Here is a 12,025-nt window from a genome sequence, read left to right on the forward strand (position 1 = left end):
TCCCAGAAGTGCTGAAGGTGCCTTCATCGTGCAGACACCCAGCCCCTTCTATCCACCGCTGTCCCCAACGCCCCCGCCCACTCCCCTCACGACCACTGCTGCACGTCGCTGCCGTCCGCTTTCCTTCCGCCGCTCTTCAAGTTATGAGTCCTCCATTTCGCTCAAAGACTTGGCACCTCCCGCGGCGTTTGAACAGTCACAGTTCAACTTCCTTGCTCCTCCTTCCCCATGCGTCATCCATCAGTGCCCTACTGCTGACCCTCGTCTGTCCCCCACCTTCCCATTCTCGCCCCACCCATCCTCCCCGATCCCCCTCATCACCTCGCCTTTACCTTCCTCCCCGCCACCCTTTCCTTCTTCACCCACCTCTGCCCCAACCTCCCCCACCCCCACCACGCCAACTCCAAACCCTGCACAAGCAGAACCAAACACCTCCTCTCTCACATCATCCGGTTATACCTCTGACTTGTCTTGTGATACTTCCGCACCCTCCGAAACCGCAACCAGACCCACCAACCTCACCTTTGCACCCTCCTCTGTTAGCCCTAACCAATCTGAATCCATCGCCATACCTTCTTCGTCCATCCCCTCCTCACCCTCAGGCAGAGCCTCGCCTTCTGTCACCGCCTCTCAAAGCAAAGAGTCTGCAGTGACCCGGCTAGCCTCCCGTTCCCGCCCTGTCTCCCCTCTCTCCATGTCTACTCTCCCTCCAGTCTCTCCCTCCGGGTCCCGTTGTCCCAGCCCCACTCCTTCCTCCCCTCCTCTCCGCTCCCTGTCTCCCTGTCCTGCTTGCCAGTGTACGTTTGCGCCCGACATCCCTCCATCTCCCAATAAAGCCCGCATTGATCCTTCAACAATGGAAATATTAATATAGTGTGCTCTGTCCTTTATCCTGTCCCTTCTCCTCCCCTGTTCCTTCTCACATCTCTCATCTGTCAACTGTCTCATGTGAGCATGTAACAGACCACCCAGGCAAACATTAATATCTCAATAACTCATCACATCACACGCTATATGATCAATATGGCCTTGTGTCACTAATGTGTCCCACTTTCAATCTCTTTCGTCACAACTTTTGAATTAACACTCACTGAAAAAACAAACAACTATTGACAATTTGAATGTCCATCTTTATATATCCTAAAATTTTTTTATTTTTTTATTTACATTGAATATGGTATTGTCAAACATATACAGTACAACGGATTGTATGTATTTATGACATTTTACTGCATAGGGCTGCAAAAATCATAATCACAAAATTTTAAAGCTGCTACAAGGAGACGTTAGCCAGTTAGAAATAAACAGTGTCCACATTACAATATCAACAAATTATCAAAGTTACCTGTAATAGCTTTACCGCCATTACATCACACATTTACTCACTGACTTTGGAAACATCACACATTTATTTAACTTTAAAAATAACTTGTAACTGATTTCCTTGAACCTTAAATTTAATTCAAGTGAAAGACAAATGTTAAAAAACAATAATAATAAGAATATATAGTAAGTAATAGTAATAGTTGTATTTTGGATATAAAATGTGAGAAAGGATTGCTGAATTGTGACTCTCTCATCCTTTTTGGCTGCTCCAAGCACCGGTATCATAATGACACTAATGGATGTGCATAAAAATTAAATGTGTTCAATCCTCCAGTCCCTTTTATTGCATATGTTTGACACTGGCTTGTCATTCTGCCAGTTATAGCTGACCTTTGCACCATCTCAGCTGCTGGTTGTCCGGCTACATGCTTTACACTTCAGCCTCTGTGACATCGTCCACGTCATATGGTGTATTTTTCAGGGTGTGTGTTTGTGTGTTTGTGGTGCGTTATATTCTTTTGTGGCATGCTTCGGTGCGTGTATGTCTCTACATTTGTCATCCTGTCACCTACAGATTATCAGAGCATTCTAGCGGAGCTGCAGTCCCCCGCCGCACTGCACTCTGACCCCCACTTCCTGGAGCCCGAACTCCCCGTCACCCCCAACCCTTCCCTTGCCACCCACCAACACCACCATTACCCAGAACCAGACACCCCTTTGCTGGCCGACTCCCAGCCTCAGCCCCTGCCCTGGAGCCCGGAGATAGAGCCCGGTAGCGGAGAGCCAGACAGCCCCCCTAGGAGCCCCCCCAGACCCTGTGAGCTCGCCCTGTCCGTTCCAGTCTTTGAACTCCCCGATCCTGTTCCCCCCAAGGTCACAAAGCCCCACATCGCTCTGAACGACGAGTTGCTTCTGAGCGAGGAGGAGGACAGGCCTTTTCAAGAAATGGAGCTGAGCCACAGGCACAAGTCTCACTCCGTCCCCGCCGCGATGTGCGAGTTAGACATTGACATGGCTTACTCCACATCTTCCCCTACACTCTCATCAGTATCATCCATAACCCCTTCATCGCCTGACAGAGCACACATGGGAGATGGAGGATCGCAGATGATAGCCCCCAATGGGGTACAGGAGGATGTGGGCTTGAAAGGAAGTGAAAGGGAAGTGACAGAAGAAATACAGAAGGTTGTTGAGATGGTTGCAGCAGAGTTAGCAGAGGGAAACGGATTAGTGGAGAAGTGGGTAGAGCAGGACTTGATTAGAAATGTGGAAAGAAAATGTGAGATGATAATAAAAGATAGATCCGAGTTGGCAGAGGAAAATAGCATTGTGTTGGAACAGAAGGAGGGATCTGCAGAGGAAGAGAGAGATGGGACAATTGAGCAGCTTGTCCTTATTGAAGATGGGAATGAGGGGGCAGTGTGTGAGGTGGAGGAGGTAAAAGAGGTGCAGAATCTGACAGAAGAACAGCATAATCTGATTGAAATTGGTGATGAAGTGGAAAAAGATGATAGAATAGAAGCAGAAGCGGTCAGAGAGTGTATTCATGAAACACCTGAGGCTCAAAAAGTCGATGAGAAGAGCGAGAAAAGGGTCGAGGAGGGTGACAGAATGGATGACACAGACGGAGAACTGCAGTATAAGGATGAAAAAGAAGACATTTGCAGGACATCAGAATTGGACGAGGAGGCAGAGGAGGATCAGCCTGTAGTTCGGCTCTCCCCTCAGGCCTGGGTTGAGGCACTTGAGGAACGTCAGCCCAGCGATTCTTGGTCCAACGAGGAAGAGGAGGAGGGAGATGGAGATGGAGACAAAGAAGAGGCTTTAGGGTCTCTGTTGGAAGACGCGAAGACAGAAGAAGGCTCAGAGGAGAAGGAGGAGGACGAAGAGATTCCCCAGGCCAGAGATGAGGAGATTCTTGATCAGGTTGAACAGGCAGAAAAAGACGTGTGTTCACTTTCAGGTTGGCACAGTGATTCCTCCAGCGTCAATGTGGAACCACCGACGCCAGGCCGCAGTGTCAGCTCGGACCTGCTCGACAGGCGGGAAAGGTAAAAGTATTATACAACTAAAAAACGTCTCCCAGAACTTGTGCATCTGTTTTTCAGCTCCTAACGTCATCCGACAACCTAAGTCCTAACTCTGTGTCTCTAACCCAACAGCCAAGAGAACTCTAGTGACTCCATCACTTCCTCGTCTCGGGGAGAATCAGGGAGGTCCCGACAGAACGGCGACAACTCAAAGCACTCACCTCAGGACGCCTCATCGGAATCATCGAACGGCAGAAAGGAAGAGGGAGCCCTGGTGTCGGAGAAAAAAGTCCAGGTGATCAAAAGACGATTTTTTACTACAAAAAGTACTATATTGAATCGAACACCCCTAAAACTAAAAACCTACGAAATAATTTGTGTTAAAGAAACATAAACTACAGTCTTTTATTCCAGGTTTGTCTTTTCTGATACAGCCAACCGTGGAGCTGAAGTACATTAAAGCCATCAACGAAATGTCTCAATTAACCAATGTTTTTCTCGCTCTGACTCCCCCCTTGTGTTTGTGTAATGGCTTTATGATACCCTCCTCAGCAGCGGGTTAGTGTAGACTCTGGTTCAGAGGAAGAGCAGACCGTTACCACCAGAATCTTCAGACGCCGTCTCATTTTAAAGGTACCCCGAAAGCTTGGAGCAGAAGCTGGGCAGAGGCTTGGTCTGGTCTGGTCTGGTTTGGTTTGGTTTGGTTTAGTTTAGTCCGGTGTGCATTGTAGTGGCATTGCTTGGTGAACTGATAGCTCTACTCTCTTTGTGTGTTCGTAGATATGTTTGTAGTTCATGGTAGCTCATACCATGGTGTTTGTTGAAGACTAACCTTATTTAGCGCTCTTTCTGACATGGAGATTCTCTCTTGGGGTGTTGTTTCCGTGTGGTGATGGTTTCAACATGTTTGAAACAGCCATTTCTGAGCGATTATTGATGTGCTAACCGCAACCACTTGCAGGGCGAACAAGCAAAGAATATCCCCGGTGAGACGATGACAGAGGAACACTACATGGACCACGATGGTAACCTCATCAGTAGAAAAGTAACGTATAACTTCATGTCCCTTTTCAGCTGTGAAATAAAAACCCATCACACGGAGAGTAGCTTAATGTTTTTAAAAAAACAAAAAAGATCTTTTCCTCCTCTGTCGTCATCCTTCTGCCTCGAGCAGGTGATCAGGAAGGTAATTCGACGGGTGTCTACTCCCACGCCAGACAACCAAAGAGGTGACAGGTGGCACCGAGACCTTCAGCAGAGTCCCATTCTGCAGGAAGACTGGTCAGAGGTTGGCATGAAGATTCCCGTTAACTGTGCTCTAGGAGGACATCGGTGGGATATTAACAGCTAATGCAGGATGTAGGCTTAAAGCTGCACTGGGCAAGACTTAATATTAAAAAACACCTATTTTACTGGACTAAATCACAAACTGGGACTATAACAAAAAAGAGCTAAAGATCGGAAATATTTCATGATTTATGAATCTACAGAATATTTCCATTTATGTTGAGGTGTAGCCATAAGAACTACATGTATATGCCATCGTTATGCATGTGAATACAATTATTTCTCCAACTCTAAAGCCTCTTCTTTGTTGAAAAGCACCTGCCTCAGAAGCCTTGTATCCTGTAATACAGCTCCCAGTCAATGTGTATAATTTTTCAGTGCTTGCATAGCCTGACGGCGGCGATGTCATGAGCCAGCAGCTCATGAATGTGCCAGCACAAAACTGATGTGACACACCAGATAAACATCGGCCACTGCCAACGGTGAATGTCATCCTATTTGCAGTCAGCGAGGCGAATATTGGCTGATATTTATGTTCAGCCAATATATCGGTGCATATTTCCAGGTATTAGAGTTACATCTTTCTGGTGTTTCAGTGCAGCTTTAAGTCAAAAAGTGGACCAGTTAGATTTGGTCATGTGTTCCTCCTGCGGTGAAGGTGAACCTTTGATTAACTCTGGATTAACTGTTTTGGGATAGCTGCCCTCATTGTCTCTCTTCTGGACAGAAATACAAAAAAAAAACATAATGCAGCCATTTGAGGCGCTTGTGCTTGTGTTTTGACTTTGTGTGGTGTCTATTGTGTTTGCATAACAAAGGTGATGCTGACGATGCTCCTGACGGTGTGGTTTTAATGGTCTTTTAAAGTGTTAAGGGATTAGTGAACAGTATGACTAATGAGTGCTGTGAGTCTGCTGTGAAAATGCAATCTTTTGTTTCTAACCCTTTCCAGAAAAAAAACATTTTTTCCTTCTTCCAGGTGCCTGGTTGGTGTGTGGTTTGGGTCCTAACAATTAAGCTACTACTAACAATTGCTAGTTTCAGACTTTACTTCCTCCAGTGTGTGGACTTCTGCTTTATCTTTTGTCTCAGCTTGCTTTTAAGTTAAGAATACACACCTCTCACCTGTATTTCTGTGTGTGTTTGTGTTTTTCAGCAAGGAGAAGGTTCAAGAAATAGCAGGCGAAAGGACGACAGACGGTCAGGGGATAAAAAGCTCCACTCATAGGGATGGTTGTGCTCCACCAGGTACAGTAGCTTGCTGTCCTTGTCTTCGTTGTGCTCAGCTCCACTTTCTAATGCGCTGCACAGCTGCACTGCAATCTCTTATGAACTGTTCTCATCTACTTTGATTTAGTTGTACTTTATGTTTATACTCAGCACACTTAAACTGCACTCACTGACTCTGTGCTCCCTCCTTAAGAGGGAGTAATTCAACATTTTGGCAAATAAGTTCATTTGCTTTCTTGAATCTCTCCAAAGTTCAAAAACACGCCTACCAGCACTACCAGTTAACTCCTGACACCAGGCAACCAGCAGGCGTGCTGCATAGAAGTGCTGGGCAGCAGGATAAACTGTTCTTTGGCAAGAAAATGATAGAGCACACAACGCCGCCAAAAACTACACAAAGTAATTTATTCATGTGTGTTTTGGTTATTAACCAAACAAGATTTAATGTGTCCATTGGTGAGTGGAAAGTCTTATTCGCACAGGACTAGTGTAACCTGTCCACATCTAGTCATTTGAAATAATTGTGGAGGTAGTTTTTGATCTTGAATCGTCTTTGAATCGTCACATTGGGGTTTCTGGGTTGTACTTCATTCTAAATTGCTGTTTTCTGTTATCAGAGAACTAAACAAGATCCGCTACATTAAAATGTAAAGACAAGATGACCGACAAGTTAGGAGCAATAGAAGGCTGTCACATTCAAGTACAGTCACAAAGCATCCGCTGCAAATGTGTATTTATGCTCAAAACACATGCAGAAAGTGAGCAAATCGACTCTAAACTATATAAATAATGTGGCTGTTAAAGAACAGAAGCTCGACATCATGTCCGGGAGTTCATGTCAGTAAATAAGAGTAAAACACAGACTTCACTTACCCCATGCCAGTGTGCCACACGGGTGCTGGTAGTTGTATTTTTTTTAACTCTGCACAGAGCCAAGCTTGCTGCCCCCCAGTGCTGCCAGTCTTTATGTTAAGCTAATGGCCTCCTGGCTCCAGATCTGTACTTAAGGTGCACCGTAAAAGTGGTATCGATCTTCTTGTCTGGCTCTCAGCAAGAAAGCAAGCAAAGGTTTTATTAGGATGCCTTCGATTATCCATCTCCAGATAGCTGCTCTGTCACACTGACTATGTTTACATGCGCACACTAATATTCAAGTATTATTCTCAGTACGTGTGAGAATATTCCAGATTTGATACAGGTCACGAAAACAGAGTAGAGGTTGTGTTTATTAATCTGAGTAAGGGAATAGTAGTGTAATATCCTTTTTTATTAGCCATGTAAACAGCTTTAGCAGGAGTATTTTGTGCATGTAAACGTTGTTACTGACTCAAAAGTGCAAAAGGCTGACTGATGTCTGAGCCTGGTTATCCTCTGGCAACATTTCTGCCCCGAGTGTGTGTGTGTGTGTGTGTGTGTGTGTGTGTGTGTGTGTGTGTGTGTGTGTGTGTGTGTGTGTGTGTGTGTGTGTGTGTGTGTGTGTGTGTGTGGGGCACAGGGCTTGATGGACGGTACACACCTCAGCATTATAATACCCCGCTGATACCCTCCATTGCCTGTTTTTGTCCATTTAATCCCCAACTCACAATAGCATTGTAGCATCCAGAGAGAGTTCGTTATCCCACCGGCCAGACTGTTAATCCCTGCTGCTGTTCACCCCGATATTGTGTTTGCAGTGAATCATTTTTACGTTGTAGAAAAATAGTCTTTTTTGAGAGAAAGGTTCCAAATTTTAAATTTAATTTAATATGGAAAGTTGTAATATTCCCTTTAAACGATAATGTGCTTTTGTAGATGTTCAGAATAAAGTGATATTCAGCATTTATCCAGGCAAATGTAGTCTATAACAGTGGTACAGAGATCAACAGGGGGCCTTGAGTGGGTTTGAGGGGGTCCTCAGCAAACAGAAGAATAGAAATAAGGAAATAAATAGGGTTGGCCGATTTGATTGATTGTAATTAATAATGATGCTAGTTTGCATTGATTGACTATGAAGACTTTTTTATCTTTAACCCAGAAATAACTTTTCATTCCTCCACCAAGGCCCAAACGCTCCCCTTTAACTCAGTCAAGCCTGATCCAATATCAAACTTGATAGTCTTGTATCGCTCTAAAATTTAAACCACCCAGATTTAAGACTTTTGTAACATGTTCAGCTGCTGAGCGAAGTTTAGTTGACTCGCCCTACAGATCTGCATCCGCACCAAAATCTCTCATATCCATTGGATATACTTAACAGGAGAAAAAGATACGTAAAAACTATTGATACTCTTCCGGATCCCCATTATCTAGGCTGCACATTGGTGTTAGTTGCAAGCTTCTATCCCAATATGTTACCATATAGCGGCTGAGAAGAGGCTACCCTCTATGAAAACATATTTAAATCCACTAGGTCTGGATTTTTATTATGATCTGCATCAAATTGTACTCGCTCATAGATACCAGCCACCTAAAAACACCTGATTTTTTTCATCAAGAGCTGAGAAATTAATGAAAATGTCATGAAAAAGTTTGGGCGTTACATTAAAACGACATGTGATGTACTATTTTGTGTCTTACAGAAACAAGCTAGATGTTTCCTGGGAATAAGTGTTCAGAGGGCTGCAGAGTTCCTGTGTGAGGACTTCAGGCAAAGGGGTCCAGTCTGCAACTATCCGCTTCAAACAAACGGTTTTTCACGCGACAGGAGTCGACCCTTCTGACTTACGCATGAGCATGAAAAACTCACCTGTCGATCAAAAGGGCCCGGAGGGTTTCTCACTTTCTGACTGCGGTGGACCCGTGGACAATGATTCTGCTTCCTGTTTTGTGTGAAACAATACGTGCCATCGGTCCACTGGTGTGTTTGTGAGAGCTTGTTTTTTTTGAGGAGCGTCGTTTGTTGCGAAAAACGAAGAAAAAGACTCCCTTAACTGGCAACCACACAGGTGCAAACTGTGACCAAAGATGGCACAAAGAGCTCAAATCCACACGTTGGGTGGAAAGAATGAAGTAGACACAATAACACAAAAAGAAATCTAATGGGACACTTCTGATCCAACTTCAACACTCGCCTTATAGTTTTTTCTTGAACCCATTGTTGTCAGGATGTAAATTGTTTTGGGATTTTTTTCTTCCTTTTTAAAAACTTCAACTAACACAAAAGCTTTTTTCTGTATATAAAAATTACAACGTGTAAAAATCTTAAAAAGGGGGGTGCGTTACTGGTCGAGAGCGCGCCGAGGAGAGGTGATCTTTTCAAGTGCTTTCAAAAATTTATCGAGGCGGTTCCACTTTTAAAGATTTGAGTGTAACTTCACAGGTTCTTGTATAATTAATTATTAGAGCAGGTATAATGTTTGTATATGAATAAAAAAAAAGGAGAGCTGGTTTGATTTTAACAGAGGAAAAATTTCCAAGAAAAATCAAATTTCAGTAAATTCCCAAAGTGGGGAAAACGGATCTAATCCTACAAAAAGCAGCCTTTCAGAGTTCTCATATTTTCATGCATGCTGTTCACATTATTTTAAGTACGATTTTTACAAGTTTGCAAACACTGTATTCAAATGACAAATAAAAAACCCTTTATCTGTGTACACATATAGCCCTAACATTCGTCACCGATTTTATATTTTGAATCGAAAAAGGATTACCGTGGAAACATTTATCACGTCGGGGGTGGGGAGGGGGAGGGATGAGGATGAGGATGAGGATGAGGATGGAGAAAAAAAAGTATAGCTTCTCGAAAAGGGTGTGATGTCTCGTCTGTGTGTGTGAAACCGGAGAGGGCAGCTTCTGCTACGAGAACGAAATAATCTGAATGTAAATGCTAGTAGGCTGGCTCGCTGTAAAATTATAACTGTATTGTGCGTATTGGCTATAAGGTGTAGGAGTCTCTGTACACTGTTAGACTGTTTGTAATCATTTTAGCAGTGTGTCAATTTGGTTTTTTTCTAACGGCTGCTGTGGTATTTAAGGAAAAACTTGGGGGCATTTCACTTTGGATTTTTTTTTTTTTCTTTCTTTCTTTTTTGGTGACGTACTTCCTTAATTTAAAAGAAGAAGAAAAAACCTACTCACATTAAGGACACATAAAGACATTATTTGATTGTAGCTCTAAATAGCATATTGTATGACAAAAACACTGGATGGTTCAAAAACAATTATTTAAGCATCGAATAAATTGTGTTTAACTCTGAAAACCGTGTGATCTTTTTAGGCTTGAGAGTCTGTATATGCAGTGTCGAATAGAGTTGTTTTCACTAGCTCACTGGCAGCAACGACTTTTACTTTACATTACATTAGGACATTTATCTTTGTATTGGTTTTTCATTAGATGCCCATGTAGTTCAAGTGTGGTGTTCTACTGGTGCGATGGCTCAGTATGCTGATGTCTATGCTGTGGACATGAAAACTATGTAACTTTTTCGGGCGGGGTTTGGGTGGGACAGGGGTTAAAGGAAGCCAGGTTTAGGGTGCTTGTACCACATCCCCTTATACTACTATGTCAATCAGGGGGTAGAGGATCCTTTGATATGGTTGAACTATCAATTTTGTCAATTTTGTTTGATATGTGTTTTCACCTGAGCAGATTTTTTGATGTACAATTCTTACTAACAGAGTGAAGCCATTGAAATGTAACTATTCTAGCACTTTGGTTATTTCGAGGTCTTTTAGAGGCCATAGCAGCAAACGATGCCACCACAAATGTTTCAGACGTCTTTAAAAAAAAAAACTACCTAAAAATTAAAAAAAAAATAAAAATGCATTGATTTCGCAATATACTCGTGTCTGTTCTCGTCTTTGTGTCCTTGGATCAAATGATTTAATTATTGTTGTTATGTAAGCATGGTTATATCATGAGAGACGGTGTCCTTCAACCAGGAGTTATGTTCGTCTTCCTCACCAGAGTGTCCTTGAGCAAAAAACTCTCCAGGGGTTGCTTGTTAGCTTTGACTGCCGGGCGGGCAACAGGAGTTTCCCGTGTGGATTTTGCTGATTTCTGCTGAATATGTAATCAAGGGACCGCATTTATATAGCACTATTATCCAAAGCACTCTCATTCACACACCAGCTCAAAAAAAAGTCGGGGCTCGATGTTTTTGCTCAAGGACGCTTCGACATCTGGACAGGAGGAGCTGGGGATTTAACCACCAACCCCCCGACACACTCTACCTCCTGGGCCACACTGATAAACAAAAATGGAAAAATGATTTGAAAGCAGTCCCACTTAGTCTTTCCTCTCATATGTACGATTTATTTACATTACATGACCTGATTAAAGTGGATGTTTAATGCAGATGATGATGAGACGTACGTGTAGTTACTGTGGTACTAATCAAATATTAATATTAGTACTACTGTCTGATTGATTGCGGCAGGTTTTTTTCTTCCTAGAGGTGGAAAACAACAGATCAATATCTGCCTCTTAGCAAATCTTCCCACATCATCCTCATATGGCCGTGAAGTCAAAGCGTTAAAGGTGCCATAAGTCATTTTAGATTCAAACCTTCAGAAATAAATTAAAATTATAGACCGAATATGAAGAAATAACTATTTTGACGTTATGTTCGAGCACCTTTCACTATCAGCATGTCCTCCTGGGTCAACCCGTCCCTGGACTGAAAACATCCTCCTCCTCCCTGTGATCCAGAGCTGCTGTGCTAGTGGTGGAAACAACACCAAGACTGTGATGCCAGATCTCACAAGAGAAACAAGCAACCAAGTCCATGGAAACCAGCCCAAAAGGAGGAACATGGCTGTAAAAGAAAAACAGGCCAAACTTGACGACTTTACCTAAATATTGTGTATATAATTATAGTACAAATACTCAATACCCCAAAAAATATAGGAATTAATAAATGAATCAGTGCAAATAAAAGTTAGTTGCATTTAATGAACTGACCTCTGAAGTATATCAGACGATGAGTGAGTCCGTCAATACAGCCTCTCTCTCCCACTCTGTTTTATATATATTAATAATATAAAACTTTACATGGGACTGAACGGAGGAATATTTCTTGATTATAGTCAAGAAATTCACAGTTTGTCTTTGTCTCAAAGTAAAACATCATGTAGTTTTGTCTCAAACCGCTCAGTGAACTACATCGTCTCGCACAGCACACGACACCAACACCAACATGGCCACAGAAAAGGTATGTTTTGTTTGATTATTC

General features: G+C 43.0%; 1 protein-coding gene across 41 annotated transcripts in view; it reads left to right on the forward strand.

Moving 5' to 3' along the window:
• LOC311270112 (ankyrin-3-like) overlaps window positions 1–10,631 on the forward strand; it is a gene marked incomplete at its 3' end in the record, with an annotated part of 140,545 nt that extends 129,914 nt beyond the window's left edge. For 38 of the 41 annotated variants that reach the window (XM_084374802.1, XM_084374803.1, XM_084374795.1 and 35 more), the window contains 4 exons: window positions 1,901–3,377; window positions 3,489–3,651; window positions 5,800–5,891; window positions 8,432–10,631. In XM_084374802.1, the coding sequence (XP_084230928.1) occupies window positions 1,901–3,377; window positions 3,489–3,651; window positions 5,800–5,871 (1,712 nt within the window). The remainder of the gene's footprint in view (window positions 1–1,900; window positions 3,378–3,488; window positions 3,652–5,799; window positions 5,892–8,431) is intronic. The other 3 variants (XM_084374791.1, XM_084374780.1, XM_084374781.1) reach the window with 1 other exon arrangement.
• Window positions 10,632–12,025: the final 1,394 nt, after the last annotated feature.

Source organism: Pagrus pagrus, assembly GCF_965226575.1.
Source record: "Pagrus pagrus genome assembly, chromosome: 15".
In the NCBI taxonomy this organism is placed as follows: Eukaryota; Metazoa; Chordata; class Actinopteri; order Spariformes; family Sparidae; genus Pagrus; species Pagrus pagrus.